We start from the raw sequence: 19463 nt of genomic DNA on the forward strand, positions 1-19463 counted from the left end.
CTTTATCTCGTGCTGTCAGGGGTCAGTAAAGTCCCCTGCTGCAGGTGAACGTGGTTCTGTTGGGTGGCGGCAGGGGTGGCCACGTGGTGTTTGTTCTCTTCTGGCCTGGGCCCGTGCAGCGTGGTCTTTCATCCTGGTTTCCCAGAGAGGTGGTTTTTTTTGTGTTCCTAATGCTGTGATCTTTCTCACCCCATCTACGTGAGTAGAAGGCTTCCATTCCTCGTGTAACGGAGGTGGGGAAGGAGACTGTAACAGCTAAGCTTCTTTGTAGTCATCATTCAAGGTGTCTGGGCTCTCCGCAGCGCCCTGCTCTACAAGCCTTCCTTTCCAGCCCGCGGTGGGGCTGGGCAGCCTGCGTGGCGTTGCTCACGCTTTGTTTCACTTCTCTGCAGATGTAAAAAGACAACTGCAAAGCCAGGTAAGCCATCGCAGCTTGAAGTGTGTGGGCTCCTCGGTGCCATCCTGTTGGTGCCTGGAGCAGGGCTGGGCAGGGGAGGGAGCGGGAGCAGGTGAGGGCAGTGCTTCCTTACCCTGCACAGTCTGCATTTACCATCACCAGGAAGGGCAGGAACTGCTTCTACTGCAGTAAGTAAATAGCATGTTTATTCATTATTTATCTGCAGCTGAATTTTAATGAATTATAGCAGCAATGAGTAAAGCCTTTATAGTGAGGATTATACTACAGATAATGATATAATCTTTTATGTATGAGAAAATGACTTTCTCTGCAGATTAGCACTTGACTTTGTAATAACTGTACCTGTCTATCCAACCCCTGCCCAATCAACCACAGCAGAAAACATCTTCCCGGTACCCTGAGACTGACTAGTGTAACCTCAAAGGTAAATTGAAGGCTTTTTTTTTTCCCTGCTTTGCTCCAGGTATAATTGAGTTGAACAGAGCTCATTAAAAATTGAAATCTATACTTCAGAGTAGAAAATGTGCATCTAAAGCTGTCTGATCCAGATACTGTATTTTAGCAAACAGAACTCTGCTGTTTTAGCAAGAGTACATACAGCTGATAGTGCCAAACACTAAGTAGAACACTTGCAAGTAAGCACATGCATTGAAAATAAAATTTTGCCTGGAACTAATGAAATTGTTTGAGATTCATAATGTTTGGAAAGGGAATGCCATCGTTCAGCCCAGGAGAGTAAGGTGCATGTGTGCTTGGTTGTGATCAGCAGACCTATATTGAGTTTATCAGGGTAACATTTCTAAAATACGTGGCTAATAAACTAATTGTTTAAAAACTTGTCCTCTAGTGTAATATTTAAGGGGAGGAAAAAAAAGTTACCTTGTGCCAGCTATAAACTTCTGTTGTTTTTACTTGTGCTCTGGAGCAGTGGTGCTGCAAATCACACTACCCTAAGCTCCCCCAGCATGGCTGGGCTATTTCTGGATCCGAATAGAAAATGCCAAGTGGGACCCCACCACCTCAAGCCTGACATGAGTAACTTCATGCTCAGGGTGGATTGGTATGAGAAAAGGGCGAATAGGTGAGTTCATGGCCAAGGAGACAGTGGAGCAGTGTGGGTGAGGGCACAGGACCAACCCCATGTGTGCTGCTTCGTTCTCCCTCTGCTTCCCAGCCTTGTCTCTGCTCAGTGGGCTGGGAGAGAGCTGGTGCTGTTTCTGCCAAGGACACTAATTAACCTGCTAAATGAGTTTATCCCTTCAGCGTGTGTGAGTGTGTACCAGGGAACTGAGTTATCTAAAATACCCTTCCAAAGAGAGCCTTAATTAGCAGCCTGAGCTGAGGGCAGACCCCTGCTTTCTGGGGGGTGGATGGGGGCTGGTGCCTTGTTGCTGTTGTGGGACTTCGTCTTCTAGCACTGTGCTTGCACGTGTTGTCCTTCCCTGGGTGCTTGTGCAGCACCCGGCTGTGTTTGACAGGCACAGCATCCCTTCCCTCCTCTCCAGGTCTGCAGACTTGGGGCTTCGGTCCTAGAAGAAGGCGAAACCAGGCAGCAGCTAAATGTGGTTGCTGCCACAGTAGCTCCATGTCAGATGTCCTTGCCCACTCTCCCATGCCCCACAGCAGGCTCCCTGCCACATCCCCGTGTTCAGAAAGCATCCTGGTGCTGCTCCATCCCAGCGCTGACCTCACATTTGCCCACATGGCTGAGATAGATCCCATCCCTGCTGGCTCCTAGCGTGAGAGCACAAAGCTGCCCCTTACCTTCCTGGCCCTGAGACACATTTCTCCAGGCTCCAAACCCTGTCTGAGATGAGGGGTTCATGGTATTTTCTCCTTTCTTACCCCACACCACGGGCTGTGCTGGGGATGGGCTGTGTCCCCTCCATGTGGGCTACTGATGACACTGATAACGAAGGGGTAAAGTCACTGCTCAGCCACCTCAGGACACCACCGAGGAGTAGCTTTCTCCCAGCTGCCTGCCAGACCAAAAATACTCCATTTTAATAACTGGACTAAGCAAAGTAAAAAAAAAAAAAAAAAAAAAAACAGCTTGTTGCTGGCTGCCAGATTAACAGATGGCTACAATCATTAATATTGCAAAACTTCAGGAGTTCATAATTCTTTAATCTACAAAGCCAGGCGGGGTTGCTAATGCGAGCCCTGCAATCTGCTGCGTGGGGTGGGCACGGCGGGGGCTGCGCAGCCGGGTCCTCAGTGGGCGCTTGGGGATTTGGCACATGGGGCGCTTGTCCTGCTCCCTGACCAAGGCCTGCCAAGAAAAGGTGCCAGGGTGACCATGGCTATAGGAGGGGATGAGCTTCAGGGCCCCCTCGGCTTTGGGATGGTGTCGATGGCTCTGAAATTCGCTGGGCACTGCCTGTGCCATCCCTGGCAGCTCTGCCCGGCCCCGCTCAGCCGCCGCTGCAGTCAGATTGTGGAAAATCCACGGAAATCCAATAACCCGTCTCCAGTGTCATTTTATCGCTAAACCCCAGCCTTTCCCATAATTGTTTGGAGGCAGCACTGGGAGATTACGACTGATGTCAACAGCTAGATAATCTGGGGGCCAGCACGCCGTATCGCTGACCTCCTTCAGGCGGACGGTGCCATTTGCAAAAGGCCGGGCGGCGGCGACCCAAGGAGGCCACCACCACGGAGCCGTTCGCGGAGCACCCAGCGCTGGTGTCCCAACAAACATGCACAGGCACCGCTGCCTCTGGGCCACCTCCTGGTGCTGCCGGCTCAGCATCCCACCGCCAGCCCCGGGCGGCTCCGTCCATCGATCGCTGGCTGCAGCATCCTCCCGGGGCAGGGGAGAGGAGCGGTGAGCCCATTAGGAGGCCGGGGAGGCCACTAGTGCTATCGATCTTCGGTGGAGGCTGCCCGCAGAGGCTGGGGAAGGGCCAGCAGAGCGTGGCCAGCCTGGCTGCGGGCGCCAGCTGCATGCAGGGAGCAGCGAAGCTTTTGGGACAGGGCACCCGGGTGCCTGCAGGGGCTTCTGCGCTGCCAGAGGCATCCGAGGTGCAGCCTTTGTGTAAGAGAGAGATGGATAGCAGCAAAGAGTAAAGTTCTTATCATGAGGATTAAGCTATAGATAATGACGCAGTCTTCTCCATACAAGAAAATGTCTTTCTCTGAAGAGTCACACTTGATTTTGTAATAACTACGCCTTACAGTATGTAATAACGATAACTATTGTCTAATAACAGATTAGAATCCATGCCCAATCAACCAAACATCCTCTATAATATATAACACATATTAATTATACTTTACATTTTATTATATTTATATCATTTTATATGCTAAATGGTCTACTATATTTCTAGCTTATATATTTATTTCATATTTTATTATTCACAGAATCACGGAATTGTAGAGGTTGGAAGGGACCTCAAGAGATCATTGTGTATATATACTATATATATACAAGCGATTATTGTATATATATATATATTTTTTTTTTTTCACCTCCCTTTCCTCAGACGCTCAGGCCAATGCAGGGAATTTGCTCCCTGAGCCCCCAGCACGCAGGGACCCCCCCAGCTTGGCAACACCGGGCTCATCTCTTTGGGGTGGAATTGGGCAGGTGCAGCAGAGCAGGAGGCTGCTGCTGTGCTCGTGAGCTCAGTCTGGGACAAGCTCCAGGCTGGAGCCGTGCTGGCCGCCCCCCAGCAGGGTAGGGGTGCTCCCCACCGCCCCTGCCAGGGGACACCTTTCTCCTGCGTGGCGTTAAGAGGTCAGCATGGCCTGCAAGGTGCATGAGGGGCTGGAGACACAAAGTGTCGGCAGCGTCTCGGGCTGGTGAGAAAGGAGTTGCTGCATTCACCCCCCTGGAAATGTTCCCTCTGTGCGTGCAGGGATGTAGAAAGGCAAACGGTGTCTCCCAGGTCACAAATACTGGCCTGAATGGGTATGGTTTTGGGGAAGGAAAAAAAAAAAAAAAAAAAAAAGTAAGCAAAAATGTGCTTGGAGTGCCATATGGCAGAGGAGGTGATCGGCAGGCACCGGGCTCAGCACACGGTTTTGTTTGGGGGGGGTCCCTGCTCACCCTGCGGCATCGCCCTGCACCCCCTGGAGCACCCCATGGGCGTGCGGCCCTGCTGGGTCCCCTGAGACCGGGACACCTCGGGCAGGCGCCTCGGGCTGGGGGAGCAGCTCCTGTGGGTGCAGGAGGAGCAGCCCAGGACTGGCACAAAGGAGGGCACTTAGTGCCCACGCAGACTGCCCTGGGGCAAGGCTTGGGCAGCTTGTCTGTGCCTTTTTTTTTTTTTTTTTTTTTAAAGCAGCAAAAAACTGCTGTCATCATAGTTATCTGCTTTTTTTTTTTTTAATGGTTGCTTAATGTGGGTGGTTTTTTTTGTTTGTTTTGTTTTGTTCTGTTTGTTTTTTCCTTTGCGGTTTTGCTTTTGCTTCAATTACGGTGATTTTAATCAGTTAACAACACTTAGCGTTGCTTTAGCTTTTTCCTCCCTGTAAGTTACACTAATTGCTGCTTTTTAATGCTGTTGTTCAACTTGTGCTTCCCCTGCCCTTCACCCTGGCCAAATATTTAGTTTCCAACCGCTCAGCTTTTGTATTTTATTTTATTTTTTTTTATTTATTTTTTTCTTCTTAGTAAGCCATCCCCATGTGCACCCCTGCAAATCCCTGCCTCCTGGCCCTGCCAGCACCAGGAAAACGGGAAGGTGCAAGAAAACCAGGGGCAGCACAGAGCCACCAGCCAGGGGAAAGCAATGCCGTGGGTCTTGGGGTTTACATATGGGGAAATCCTTGCTGATGGCACCCAGGAAAGCTTTGCAAGGATTCAGGCAGGGATGCGGGCAGGGATGCAGGCATAGACATGGGCAGGGATACAGGCACAGACAGGAGCAGGGACACGGGCAGGGATGCAGGCACTCCCTGGGGTGCTGCTATGTCCCAGCACTCGGCCCACACGTGTCCCCCCGGGGCCCGTCCATCCCTTACAGCTCAGCCGAGGCCGGGGTAGCCCCGTTTCGGCAGCACGGCCGCCGCAGCCCCGGTACCAGCACGCTGCCTTCGTCCCGGAGCTCACGTTCAGCGGAGCCAAATCCCCCGGGAGCAGCGGGGGGGGAGGACGCTCTCATTATCCGGCTCTTGCCGTGTCGGAGGCAGCTGGACGGGCCGTGCATTAATAGATTACACAGAGGATTTGGGCTTGCTGACAGCGAGGGCAGCGCTAGCGGGAGGCGAGGCCAGCGCAGCTTGCCGAGCCGGCGGGGACGGACGCAGCCCCCCGCTCCTGCTAACACCTTTTCCAGCCGAGGTAGGTGGAGAGCTCAGCCGTGGCCGTGGCACTGGGATGCTGCTGGGATGGCTGGAGCGGGGCCGGGGATGCTTCTCCACCGGGAGAGCCGCCGGAGGGAGCGGGAGCAGCGGGGAGGCCGGACCGCGGGCGCGCAGGGATGCTGGGCGCTGGGTGCTCACTCTCCTCCCGGCCGTGCCGGTTATTTTTCCTGTGGATGCTCAGCAGAAGCGCCGAGCTGCTGAGCCCTGCCCTGCGTGGGGGCTGAGGCTGGCCCGGGATGCGGGGTGTCCCTGCTTTGGTCACCCCGGTGCAAAGCGATGCTGCTGGGTGGGCCTGGTGCTGCTCTGTGCCGGACAGAGCACGGCCCCGGGCTTTGCTGGGGTCATGGCTGGCCACGGGCAGGAGGAAACGTCCCCTTGTGCCACCCGTCCCTGGGACAGCATGGGGAACCAGGGCTCATGCAGCTGTGGTCACAGCTTGTGCCCGATTGGGTGCTGTGCCTCAGTTTCCCCACCATGTCCCCACTATTAGCTGTGTTGCGGTGGGGTGCTCGGTGCTTTGCTCCCCTCACCCCCACCAGCTCTCCCCAGGGCCACAGGGCCTCCTTCCCCGGTGGATGGTGCCACTCGGTGCTGCCCTTGGGGGCTGCTGCAGCCCGGGGGTGAGGCTGGGAGGGGGGGGATCTCACCCCAGCCCCAAATACTGGCTTGGGGGCTGCAATACATCCCCACCACACACCACAGTAACCATTCTCCAGGGCTCTGCAGGGCCAAAATCCCTCCTGCCCCTCGCTCAGGGCCACAGCCAGGCAGGAGAACGCTGCCCCCCGCCCCAGAGAGTCTCCGGTTTGTTATTTGCACACACCAACAGCCAAATCACAGTCAAATCCAGCCCGGCTCTCCGGGCAGGCTTTGCATGTGCCCGCGGGCTCAGCGTGGCTACAAGAGCGCGGCACCGGGCACTCGCTGCTGTGCCCGGCCGTGCCACCGAGGTAAGTGCAGCCCTCGCCTCCGGCCGAGGCAGCAAAACCTCCCGAAATCTCTCGGAGCCACAGGTCCACAATGGGTGGGATTGGGAACGTCCCCGGGAGCTCAGGGAGCACGGGGATGGGGCGGGGGGCAGCCGGAGACACAGCGCGGACACCCTGCCTTTCAGCCCCCGCCACCGCCGCGCCGAGCCCCCGCCGAGCCCGGGTGCCATGGACGAGTGGGACCTGCCGCAGTGGAAGAAGGAGGTGGAGAGCCTCAAGTACCAGCTGGCCTACAAGCGGGAGATGTCCTCCAAGACGATACCCGAGTGAGTGGGCATGGCCGGGAGGGACGGCGGGGCTTCCTCCCCCTGCCCCCTCCAAATCTCCTCCCCAAACGAGTTCAGAAATCGTCCCCCCGCGGTCACCCAAGCCCCAGCTGCTGAAGCCTCGCCAGACCCCCCCCAGGTGCTCGTAACGCCCCGTGCCTGCTCCTCTCAAGCTGCCCAAGCGGCCAGGACGTGGCGGCAGCTGTGGGACCCCTGGGTCTCCCTGGGAGCCCCCCAGCGCTTTGGGCTCAGCCTCTGCCTTGTGCCCTCTCCTGTACCCCAAAGTGGAGTGAGGTCCGACCCCATGTGCTCTGAAAACACCCCCATACGCCGTGCCATGCACGCTGCCACGCACCCAAAAGCTGCCAGGGCAGCGGGGCTGCCAGGGGGCGGCTGGGGGCTGCAGGACCAAAGCCCGAGCTGACTGGGGAGGGCAAAACGGGGCTGTGGGTGTGAGGGTGGGTGCCCAGAAGCTGCAAAGCAAAGCTGGAAATGAAACCTATAAAAGCAGAGTTGCAAAGAGGCATTTCTGCATGGCTCGCGCCTCGCTGCTGCCCGCCACGAAGGGGCTCGGCCCATCCCCGCAGCCTCCCTCTTACACAGTGAGGGGGGGAGAGGAAAAGGGCGACCTGAGCCCGGTTCACAGGGCAGTGGCGAGGCCGGCAGCACACGGCAGCCACAGGCACTGGGGACAGGAGGCAGCTGATGAGGTCTCGGAGAGCTGGGGGCCCCGGCCCGATGGGCAAAATGCTGCCCTGGGCCCACCGTGTGCAGGCCTCACTTCGGTGCGGAGCAAATCGGGGAGGGTTTGTGCACAGCAGCCCCAAAAAGCCAGGCTGTGTGCTCCCCCTCCCGCAGGTTTGTGAAGTGGATCGAGGACGGCATCCCAGAAGATCCCTTCCTGAACCCGGAGCTGATGAAGAACAACCCCTGGGTGGAGAAGGGGAAGTGCAGCATCCTCTGAGGGCCGCGGGCCGGCAGCGGCTCGGGCCTGCCGGGCGCCCGGCCTAACGGTGAATGTACACTTTTTTATTAGGTAGCTTCCGAATACGACTAACTGAAAAACCCTACCCTCATCTTGTCTTTTTATTTTTAGTAGTGAAAGCGTTTTCTTTTTTATATGGGGTGCCTGGGAAAAGAGACACGGGGTGGGCAAGGTGGCCGAGAGGTGTGGGTCGAAGCAGAGGGCTACAGGAGGAGTGAAAGGTTCTCTGGGGCTGGGCTGTGGGGGGCAGGTACAGCCTTCCACGTGCTTCTGCCCCCCTTCTGTAAACGTGACCGATTTTTCAACTTGTAAAGGAAAAAAAACTTTTATAAAACATTTACAATGATTTTACTCTTTTGTATATTGTAGGCTATGCAGTTTTGCAGCACAACAGGCAAAATATGGCAACTAAGGGTTTATAAATGAAATAAACAGCAATATTTCAAGATTTTATTAATTTTTATATTTTATTTTTTTTTAAACAAAACAACTGGTTATTAAAAAAAAATATCAGCACCACCTGCACCCGCTCCATTCAAGGGTGAAACAGCTAAAAGCCAGCTTATCATTTCGCTCCTCTCTCCGGTATTTCCTGGGTTCCCTCTGGTCCCTGCTAGAGCAGGTCCTTGATGTAGAGGTTCCTCCTGACCGCGTTTGAAACCCCTTCATTAAATCGGAACCAGACGTCGCTGTTGCCCACGGCCTTTCCCATCTGTCTCTCGACTGAATCTTGCTCGGAGGGCTGAGGGGCTGCAGGGTAGGGGACGGGGAGGAAGACTGGGGGTAAGGAACGTGGAGGAACTTCCCCCCTTTATTCTCATGAGCCCCACCAAGAGGGGAGCTCACACTGCACACAGGGAGGGTTGCAGGCGCACAGCTGATGCCACGACTCAGCTCCCACAGACACTTGCAGGACCCCATAACCCCGCTCCCCAGCCCAGTTCATTTCCCAGTTTCCCTTTCCCAGCCCACCAACATTCCCCCAGGCTGGGGACAGGGCTTAGGGACAGAACACCCAGTTGGGGACCCGTGCATGTGGGGTCCAAGCACTGCAAATACAGGGACCCCCGGCAGCACCTGTGGGCACCCCGTCCCTCTGCCACCTACCCGGGGCTGTGGACACCCTCTGCCGCAGAAGAGGCCGCCCGAAGAAGTCAGTCTCAGGCTGTGAAAAACAAACAAGGCGGGGGTCAGCGCAGCCCCGCCGGTGCCTGCTCCAACCCCCGGCGCAGGAGCAGGAAGCCACCGAGCAGGAGCTGAATGCAAATCCTGCGGAAAGGGCGAGTGGCCTTGGTAAAACGCAAACAACATTCAAAATCAGTAGGAAAAGACAAATGTTAGGGGTTGCTGTGTTAAACAGGGTTTTGCTGAGGGCTAAAGTCTGAAGTTCAGTCCAGGACAAAGGGCAGTGGCACGGGACCAGGGCAGCCCCGCAGTGCCCGGTTGGTCCCTGGCGCTGCTCCGGCTGCTCCCCACCGACCTCCCTGGCTGCAGCCAGATGGGGTTTGGGTGCTCCGATACAGGAGTACGTGGGCTGTGCTGAAGGCACTGCCACATCTCCTGTCCCCACGGATGGGGCCTTCAGGGGGTGGGCTGCAGGACCCACCTCCCCAGGCACCAATATCCCCAGGTGCACGGAATGGAGCAGCCACAGGGGTTTTGTGGCCACATGGCTGCAGGAGAAACACCCCGGGGACACATTGCACAGCCCGCTGATGGGTAAAGGGCCCTCCGACCTTACTGCTGATAACTGTGGCCCCCCCCTCACCTTGTCCTCCACCGCTGCCCTCCTCACGATGTGCTCCAGGCGCTGCTGGTGGTTTTGGGGTGCTGCCGGCCCCGTGTCCCCGCTCTCTGCTGGCTCACCGGGGCCTCTTGCTGGCCCCTCCTGTGGGGGAAGACCCCTGAGCACGTCCCCTCTGGGCTGCTCCTGGGTGCCCAGACCAGGAAGAAAGCCCCCAGCTGAGGACCTCTGCCTTTTTCCTTCAACACACCCGACTTCAACAAACACGCGACTGTTCCCACCTGGGAAACGCAGGAGGGTTTCATGGGTTTTGTTACAGATATAGTCATCTTTATGCTGTAGTCTGGGGTCTATTTGCCGCCTATTTGGATAACAATACTTTGTTGTAAATGTTTTTCATCATGTTGTCTCCCAGCAGCAGCTCCAGATTAGCCCAAGGCAGCGCTTCGGGCACGCTGTGTGTGCTGTTCCTTTGCTTGGGACTTTGTGGTTGGCACCGCATAAACAAGAAGCCTTCAGAGATGTTTTGACACCATCTCTCTGCCACAGGTGTCCCCTGAGGAACTGCCTCTGCTGCAAGAAGGGGCTCCCAGGGATCCATTATCCCCCTGGCACCAGGGCAAGGCAGGCAGCAGTTACACAAACCAAACCAGGGCTGTTTCTCAGCCTCCACATTTGCCCACTTCCACCTTCTCCTGCCTCACACCCACTGCCCCGTGCAGTGGAGGGTTTTGGCAGTGGGCAAAGGAGCTCTGCTCCTCCCGGGGTGCTCTGGCATCCTTGGGAGGATCAAAGTGAAGCGACGGGAATGTGCAGGCAGGAAAGAGCAGGTCACCTCCTTCACTGATGTGTATAAGTCACAGCCAGGTCAACTAAAATTCCCATCTCTAGTTAGAGAGGTTAAGGGTTTATAGCTTATACTCGGAGTGAGTATTTCCAGAATTCATACAAAAAGATGAGCTGTTTGGGCTTGCCACACGCAAGGCTGATGTGCTGCCCCACGCCTGCTGTCAGCTCAAGGCAGATGTGCAGGGGCAGGGGGGGGCAGGCAGGCTGCGGGGACCCGGGGGGGTTAATCCTGGATTTCCACTGGCAGAGCAAAAGCCATCAGCCTGTGTGTGCCTCTGCTGCCATCAGCAGGCGGAGGCGGCTGGTAGGGGCAGGGGTGGTGGGCAGGGGCGTTTTGTAACCCCACACTGTGGGACGGGGGGACACAGCCGAGACGAGACGTCCTCCCAGGCCCTCTCCAGCTGCAGTTGGGCCCCCTAACAGGGTCTGTGCATGCACTGACAACCACCTCCTGCTTTGGGAAGACCCCTTCCCCACGCCAGCCCTAAGGACTTCATTTATCCCCATCGCCCACCTGCACCCCAGGCGACGGACCCGCCACCACAGGCGCCCTGAAAGCCCACCCCTGCTCTCCCCCTTCCCTACCTCGCTGAGGTTTCGAGCCTGCAGCAGAGCCTCCATCCTCCTCATCTTTTCCAGCTCGATCTCCCTGGCGATGAGCTGCTTGGCCTGGTAGGTCAGCTGCTTGCGAGCCGGCAGGTCCGGGAACCGGCAGACGTCCTCCACGTTCCTTCAGCAGCAGCCAGGTGCACGGGGGCAAGGAGGAGAGAAAATAAATCCATCACCGTGCATGGCGAGACCTGCAGCACTGCCAGCACTGTCCCCTTTCTGTCCCACCCCGGGGCACGTTCCCCACCGCTGCCCTCCCAGCGGGCGCCGGCAGCGTCAGAAGATGCCCGGCGGGCGGTGCTGGATGTGCAGACCCAGGCTGCTCTGGTACAGCGCAGCTGAATGACAATCCCCAGGAGATTACACACTTTTTAATCTCGTTTTGAGTGCAAGAACAGGAAATTACACATGCTTGTGCCAAACAGACTGCCCTGAAAAAGCCTAAGCCACAGGGTCGCAGGTGAGGCACAGGCGGCAGCAGGTTCCTTGCCATGAACCAGGGGAGCCGCAGGGAGCCCCCCCAGGGGGACGCAGCCAGGAGCGGGCATTTGGGCAAACCAGAGCAGTTTGGTTCTTAACGGGGCTGGCACATCAGTTAAGCCTTTTCCGGCACAGTTAAAGTCCAGCCCGAGCACCCGTCTGGTTTCCTTTGTCTGCCATTGAGACCATTCCGTGCTTTATTCACGTTCGGTATTATTTCCCTTCAAATAATGGGAACGCGCTCGCATGTCAGATGGATTTGCAGCTGTTTAGAAGTTAGCTGTCAAATCTGCTATTTAAAAAGTCATTTTTCTTCCTGTGTTTCCTCACATGGTCCCTCAGCTGCCTTTAAAGAGCAGCAGTAGTGACAAGGCAGCACCAGAACAGGCTGCTGCAGGAAAAGCAAACAGTGCAGACACCGAGCTTCCCTGCAAAACCCAGCTCCTGTCCTTCCAGGTACTGCCATCTCCAAAACCACTCTGCCTATATACTGCAACAGAAAACAGCTTGTGACAGCTCGGAGAAAACAAAAGGTTTTGCTGTTAAAACAGCTCTGTTTGCCAGACACTGGGACATTTTCGAGGGGTGCCAGCAGGACACGGCACCTCCCTGCAGCACCAGCCATTGCTGCACAGCACACCAGGTGCTGCTCCACGCTGCTCCAGCACCCTGCCGGCGGCTTTTCGGAGCAGCCGGGCTCGGGGGGCAGGAGAGCGATGCCTCGCCGCAACCCGAGCAGGTCCCGCAGGCGTTTCCGTAGAAAAAAAAAATAAAATGCTTCACTGTAATTAGATACAGCGGCTTGATTTAACAGAGGCTAATTTCTGTAATTAACTTTGTACCAGGAAGACATTAGCTTTGCTCCTAGCTCTGGTCGGGTCTGTATTATTTCACCAAAGCCTCGGGAGCATTTACAGCTCAGAAGATCCCTAAAACACAGCGAAGACTCAGGTCCAGCAATGGCAGGCTACTAACGCACAAGTTCATCACATGAAACCAGGAGAGCGCACTCATTTTCTCGTCCTGGTACAGCACCCACGAGCTCCTGGCTGGCAGAAAGAGGACTGGGCAGAGGTACAGCAGTCCCTCGAGACTTACGGGTCAAGCTTGTAGACGTACTGGCCCTCGGGCAGGCGCTCCTGGTGGTAGGTGAGGTTGTAGGCCAGCATGGTGCTGATGAGGTCGGCGAGCTGCTGCTTCTCCTTGAGGCTGTAGAGCTGCGTGTTCACCTGGGGAGGAGAGCGGGGCCCACCGGGGAGGTGAGCAAGGGGAAAGCGCAACTCGAGCTATCTAGAGCAGCTTCGCAACACAAAAATAACCCAACGCAGGCTTCTTGTCTCAATATGAGAACAGATAGCGAATGCCCGTGAGGATACGACTAGGGAGGAGAGAAGTTCGGTCTCCTATTAGGGACACCCTGTGCTTCAGGGCAGGGGAGCCTCCTGCATCAGCCCCAAGGGTGACTGTGCCAAGGGAGCAGGAGTGGTTCTGGTTGAACCAGGCCTCCAAAATCCTCACTTGCACCAAGCCCCCAGCCCCAGCTCCTGGAGGTGCACCCACAGCCAGGTGTTTGAGTGCCACATCCCCTCTGACTTCTGCATCGGGTGCAATTCCAAACCAACCCTGAACTGGGGACGCAGAGGTCTGGGACATCAGCTCAGCCCACGCCAGGGCAGGGCAGCGCAGGGGACGTGTCCCAGCCCCCCTGGGAGCCACTCGCAGAGGGGACCCAGCACCCAGGACCAGAGCAGCCAGAAGGGGCCAGCAGGCACTCACCGGCCGGAGCTTCGGGGTGAGGATGTCCAGCAGCAGGCAGAGCACCTCCAAGACGAGGGACTGCTGCCCGGTGCGGCTGCGAGCGCTGGGCGTTATCCCCGAGACCATGGACACGATGAGGTTCTGCATGTGGTTCTGCTTGGCCAGGGCCTGGGGGGAGACAGGGCCGGGACAGCTCAGCCTTGGCCACGAGCGCAGGTGTCCCCACGGTTCCCCGCTGGAGCCCAGTGGCCACCGTGCCCGCCCAGGGCTTGCCTCGTGCTGGCTGCTGGGGTAAGCGAGCCGGGGGATGCTGGTGGCCGCGAAGAGCAGGTGGAAGGCCACGGGCAGGAAGGGCAGGTAGCGCATCAGCTGGAAGCTCTGCCCGTGCAGCACGGCCCTGCTCAGCATGTCGGAGAAGCCCAGCCACTCCAGGGCCAAGCACACCGAGCTGAAACTGGAATCCCGCAGCTTCATGTTCAGGAAGTTGTCGTACAGACCCTGCAGGCGGCCGGGCGAGAGCGGGGTTAGAGACTGGCAATGGCCCCATCTGAGGATTTTAAGCCTGGTACCCCATCCAAAAGGAGCACGGACAAGGACTCACACGCCTGGCTCTCCCCTCCAGGCTGCTCTACCTGGGCGAGCTTCTCCTGCTCCCCCGAGGAGCTGGCGAGGTGCAGGACGCGGTGGAAGCGGTGGGAGGACGCGTTGAGGCCGGCCTTCGCGCCAAGGTGCGACAGGTCGTCCTCGTCCGCCAGCAGCTGGTTTGGCAGCGTGGGGTCCATCCCTATCCTGTGCCTGCGGAGAACAGCAAGGACAGGGCTCGGGGGGCCCGGGACACGTGCAGAAAGTGCAGTGCTGGATGGACCAGCAAGGAGTATTTGGACCCTTTTAAACCAGACTGAAGGCAATACCAATATCAAATTATTGGGCGCTAAAAGAGCATCTAGAGTACATAAATTTGCTGAAACCAAGCCTGGTCTCCAGCACGGTTCAGGTTTCTCCACTGCAGGTCCTGCAAGCAGGGCCCACAAAGCAGCGTGTGCCAGACAGACCTAACAAATTCCCCGTTTACCTTTGAACCCGTGGGAGCTGGAAGATCTCTTGCCAGATGGAGAAGAGCCCCTTGTTTTGGTCCTTCAAGCCGATCTTCATCGTCTGCACCATCTGCACGTTCAGCTCCTTCTGGCCTCGGCCGTGCAGGAACTGCAACACAAGCAGGGGGCTGCGTGCCGCGCAGGGGGAGAGGGGCAACGGGAGGAGAAAGGGGGTGCCAGCAGTAGCTCTGCGGTGCTGGGAACAGCCCGAGACAAAGGCACCTCGTTCTTCCTCACACTGTAGCAGAATCGAGGTTAAAAATAACACCAGGGACAGGACTGACACTTTAGGGACCTGCCTGGAACACAATTTTTCCCTTAATCCCCATCTGAATCCAGATCAGGTCAAGCAAAGCAGCAAGCCTTCATCCCCCCGCCGAGACCTCCCGCTGCTACAAATACCTGCAAGGTGTTTATGCACGAGCGGATGTCGTTCTCGGTCTTCTCGCAGAGAGCCAGCAGCGCTCCCACGTCCGCCCTCATGCCCTGCAGGAGGGCGATCTGAAGGGAAGGGAGGTGAGCAGGGCCCCGGCCGCGCAGCCACCGCGCGGGGAGAGGAGCCCGGGGCCGCGCGCACCTCGCCGAGCCGCTGGGCCAGCCGGGACGGGGCCGTGCGGGGGAAGCTGAGCAGGAAAGCTTGCTGCCGCAGCGGTCTGAGGGCTGGCACGAACCTGGAGAAAGGAAGCAGAGGGTGTCTGAGCCCCCCCCCCAGCAGAAGAAATCCAGCCACTAACGCTGCCCTCCGAAGAAACGCGGTGTTTAAAAGATGTACAGCGCTGCACGTCGGTGCACGCGCCAACGCTACCGTACCTGGGGCTGTTCGGCCTTGAGAAGAGAAGACTGAGAGGGGATCTCATCAATGTTTACAAATATCTTAAGTGTGGGAGACAGAGGGATGTGGCCAGCCTCTTTTCAGTGGTTTGTGAGGACGGGACAAGGGGCGATGGCCACAAAATGGAGCACGGGAAGTTCCGCACCAACATGCGAAGGAACTTCACGGTGAGGGTGACGGAGCACTGGGACAGGCTGCCCAGGGAGGTTGTGGGGTCTCCTTCTCTGGAGATATTCAAGGCCCGTCTGGACGCCTGCCTGGGCAGCCTGCTCTAGGGAACCTGCTTTGGCAGGGGGGTTGGACCTGCTGATCTCTGGAGGTCCCTCCCAACCGCTACAATTCGGTGATTCTGTGTACATCCACACCTAGCCGAAAGTCACACCAGCACCCGTCACCTCGCTTGGGGCAGGGATTTCAGCTCCCCACCCGTCCCCTTCCCCACCCTGGAGGACGAGCGGCACGCACTGGTCGTTGCAGATGCAGACGATGGGCCGCAGCAGCAGACCGCCCTCGCGCCGCCTCCGCCGGCCCGGCGCCGCCTCACCCTCCGCCTCCTTGCTGTTGATGATGTTCAGCAGCACGCTGATGGACGCCTTGGGGAAAAATTAAGGGACAAAAGGGAACGAATGCTTGCTGTTCTGAAGCAAGAAACAGGTAATAAAACAGAGCAGAGGATGAGCCGCTAAGGGGGTTAAGAATTAAGCAAGAGGTGGCCAGATCCAGGCTGGGCAGCAGCGAGGGCTTACGGTGGGCGCGCCGTCTATCTCATCGATGATCAGGCAGTTGGGCTTCTCGTCGGCACCCAGCACTGACTTCATCTGGGTGGCAGCTTCGATGCGGGTCTTGAAAACCTCCGGGCTGCGGTCGTCGCTGCAGGAGAAGACCGTGGCGGGAGGCTCGGTGCGGCACCACCGCCAGCAGCTTTCGGGGCTCAGCAGGGCCGGGCAGAGGCGAGCCTCACCTGGCGTTCATCTCCACCACGTTGTACCCCGCGTGCTTCGCGATGACGTGGGCCAGCGTGGTCTTCCCCAGGCCGGGCGGGCCACAGAGCAGGGCCACCTGCGGCACAGAGGGGACAGTCAGCCCCTGCAAGCCCCTGCGCTGGCCGGGGCACCTGGAGGGGCACCGGGGGCAGGGAAGGTCACTGGAGGAAGGGGAATGTAACAGGAGCTCTTGGAGGTAACAGTCATCCTGGCTAGCAGGTGCACCTCTCATGCATTTTGTAAATTTATAGGATGACAGAAAACGGAGAATAAAACCCCTTCCAGAATAACACTCCCGAGAAACAACACACTTACATTTTTAGCATCTAATTTTTGTTTCCCTGGTTTTTATATCCTTTCACTGGATACGTTGAAAAACAGTCTGGTAAAACAGGTAGTTATCTCCATTCCTTTTACTGTTTCAGCACCATTGCTCTTTTCCAGATGCAGAAACTCTTACTCAAAGACATGACGCGTTAGCCCCTCATGAATGAAGTCCAGACCAACCTCTGATAAAAAGGGCACTTCTTTCCTCTACCAGCCCACTTAATTTGGCTGGAGAAAGTCTCTTCAAACCTGTTCCCCTCCCCTTGTTATTACATTACTTAAGCTGAAACAGCAGAAGAAATGAGAAAAAGATATATTTCTAAATGGGAAACGGAATCAATTTTTTACTGGATCTGTACTGGAAAAGAAGAGAAAAGGAAGACCCTGCTGCTCACCACGGTGGTGGGGTTAGGAAAGGAGGCTCACCACAGCTGCGTCCTGGCCTGCTCACCTTGTATTTGGGTCTCTTGTGCTGGTCCAACTCAGCCTCCAGAATCTCCTCCGTGAGCTGGGCTTTCGTCTTCCACTTATTCTGCTGCTCCTTGGACTGTCTGAATGGGGGATGAGCCTCAGCGCTGGACTTTGCCTTCTTCACGGGCTTCTCCCTCCCGAACACCACCGTGTCCCAGAGCTTGAGCCACTTCAGGAGGCAGCGGTTTGTGTACTGGTGGCAGACAAGAGAGCGAGCAGTCACACAGGGATCTGAGGAGCACCCAGTAAGGACAGACACAGGGCTCTGCCCTTCGCGGCTTAACGCCTGTGTGGCGTGCACAAGAAGCAAACCCAACAACCCGCAGCATTCAAGGAGAGCTACAAGTGATAACCCCCCCGAACCTCACTTATCCTAGGAGCTCACATCATCACTGAGCAGCTCCATGTAGCGCCGGGGAGTAAACTTGTCCACCCAGAGGCAGTGCAGTGCGGACTCCTCCTTGTCTGCTGCCTCCGCTGCCTCCTGAGGCTCCACGGTGTCGTCACAGGTCTCAAGGCAACTGCGAGGAAGGATTAACGCGTCCCAGACCACGCAGGGAGCCAGGGCAGGGCTGGGAACTAAACCCAGCCTTCCCAAGCTGAGGATGCTGGGGGCAGACCCACGAGAGCATCTCAGGGGCCACATCTGAGCGCAGCAGGCCGGCAGCTGCCCACACCTCACCTGTTTATTATCTCCGTCAACTGCTGCGACGCCTCCAGAGCGCGCCTCCGATGCTTGGGGACAAACAGGGCGAGAGGGGGGTCAGGGACAGGCTGCTGACGGGGCAGCAGGGGCCAAAGGCTGGCAGGGCAGTAAGGTGCGATACCTCTTCGTTCACTTGTTCCTTCAGGTAGGAGAAGGGGACCCCCAGCAAGTGGAGCGGCCTGCGTGCGTTCCAGCCCAAGGAGTCGGGGAGCTGTGAGAAGCAGAGGGCACGGCGATGCTCAGCACGGATGTTTTGTGCTTCATCAAAGCTCCGCTCCTGAACCAAACGGAGGTCGCAGAAAGCAGCTGAGCAAACCTGGCCTCCAGACCCCCCTCACCTCCACTCCTGTCCTGGAGGGATCTTCCCTCACAGCCATGAAGACCCTGGTGCCTTCGGTGGACGTCACGTTGATGTAGTCCTCCAGGATGGGCGGCCGCTTGAGGACCCGCTTTGGGTTCTTGTGGGAGGGCGGTGTGATCTGCAGGGGCACCATGCCGCTCACCTCCAGGCGCTCCGAGCCGGACAACAGGCTCCTTTAGCGGGGGGCGAGACGGGGAGCGCTCAGACCCCACCCAAGGGCAGACCCACAAGGCTCTCTGAGCAAAACACGGTGAGGTGACAGAGGGGCAGCGATGAAGCCGCCAGGGGAACCGGCCAACCTGGCAGCCTGGGGAGCTCCCAGCGCCTCTGGGCCAGGCACGAATGTGGCGGCATCCTGCAGGACATCGGGAACCAACTCATCGTCCGCACCGAAGTTCAGCTTCTTCACGGCTTCCAGCCGCTGCCGCTTCGGCTTAGGAGCTGCGCGAGACGGAGGCAGGAGAAAGCTGTGAGATGCGGCACGGACCGAAGCCCGCCAGAGCAGGCTCGGGTGCAGCAGGGCCCCATAGAGCCCCCAGCACACCCCACAACCAGCACCGGCCCAGCGAAACCTACTGAGGGCCACGGGCGGCTCCGGGGCTGGGGAGGGCTGCGGGGACCCACGCAGGGCACACTCCTGGCCCCTCTTCCTGGGGTTGCCCCCCCCGGCCTGCTCCGTCTCCTCCAGCGGCTGCCTCCTGCTCCGGAACTGGGAGATTTTGGGGCCGGCAGGCGGGGACGGGTAATCTGCGGGGCGGCGCGGAACGAGGCTGCTTGGGGCTGGCGGGCACCTCCGGCTCCGTCCGGGGCAAGCCCAGGGGGGCCACCCGGAGCTGGTGTCCCAGCCAGCGGCGCTGGGACGGCTCCGGGGACGGCATCACACCTCCGGCACGGCCAGAGGGAGCCTCCTGGGCTCCGGTTCGTGCCCGCTGCCTCCCGGCCCCGCCGCCAGGAGACCGGCCCCGCAGTCGCAGCCCCCCGGAGCCGCTCCCCGCTCCCCGCCGCTCTCCTCCCGGGCACCGCGCGGCCCCGGCCCCGGCACCTTCCAGCTCGGCCAGCACCTCCAGCTCGGCGGCGAACCGCTCGTAGAAGTCGTCCCCGGCTCCATCCCCGGCTCCATCCCCGGGCCACTCCACGAGTCCCTCCACGGTTCCCTCCCCGGGTCCCTCCATGGCCCCGCCGCGCCGCGTCGCGGGGCCGCCCGCTGCCCGCCCCGAGCTTCCTCCCGCCGCGCCGATCGCCGGCACGGCCGCTGATTGGTTGCGGCGCGCCTCTCGG

The 19463-nt window shown here is 58.0% G+C and overlaps 2 protein-coding genes across 5 annotated transcripts; one reads left to right on the top strand and one right to left on the bottom strand.

The window, feature by feature from the left end:
- The first annotated feature begins 88 nt into the window (after nt 1-88).
- On the top strand, nt 89-8316 carry GNG13 (G protein subunit gamma 13). 4 transcript variants are annotated; one of them, XM_080556845.1, is made up of 3 exons: nt 89-585; nt 6846-6986; nt 7845-8316. In XM_080556845.1, exons 2-3 carry the CDS (start codon nt 6889-6891, stop codon nt 7948-7950), a joined length of 204 nt encoding a protein of 67 aa, XP_080412971.1. In that variant the 5' UTR covers nt 89-585; nt 6846-6888; the 3' UTR covers nt 7951-8316. The 4 variants fall into 4 exon arrangements, with proteins under 4 accessions (XP_080412971.1, XP_080412970.1, XP_080412968.1 ...); XM_080556844.1 differs by lacking the exon at nt 89-585 and adding an exon at nt 2468-6681; XM_080556843.1 differs by lacking the exon at nt 89-585 and adding an exon at nt 2470-5708.
- Nucleotides 8317-8419: 103 nt separating this feature from the next.
- On the bottom strand, nt 8420-19429 carry CHTF18 (chromosome transmission fidelity factor 18). Its single transcript, XM_080556789.1, has 22 exons — nt 19228-19429; nt 18762-18932; nt 18485-18626; nt 18163-18358; nt 17946-18035; nt 17801-17853; nt 17504-17639; nt 17099-17311; nt 16299-16396; nt 16084-16207; nt 15803-15930; nt 15083-15176; nt 14908-15006; nt 14484-14614; nt 14044-14206; nt 13685-13909; nt 13430-13579; nt 12752-12882; nt 11150-11294; nt 9740-9856; nt 9079-9136; nt 8420-8721 (listed from the first exon to the last, which is right to left on the bottom strand). Exons 1-22 carry the CDS (start codon nt 19355-19357, stop codon nt 8585-8587), a joined length of 2931 nt encoding a protein of 976 aa, XP_080412915.1. The 5' UTR covers nt 19358-19429; the 3' UTR covers nt 8420-8584.
- Nucleotides 19430-19463: the final 34 nt, after the last annotated feature.

Source organism: Anser brachyrhynchus (assembly GCF_964034855.1).
Source record: "Anser brachyrhynchus genome assembly, chromosome: 15".
NCBI lineage: Eukaryota > Metazoa > Chordata > Aves > Anseriformes > Anatidae > Anser > Anser brachyrhynchus.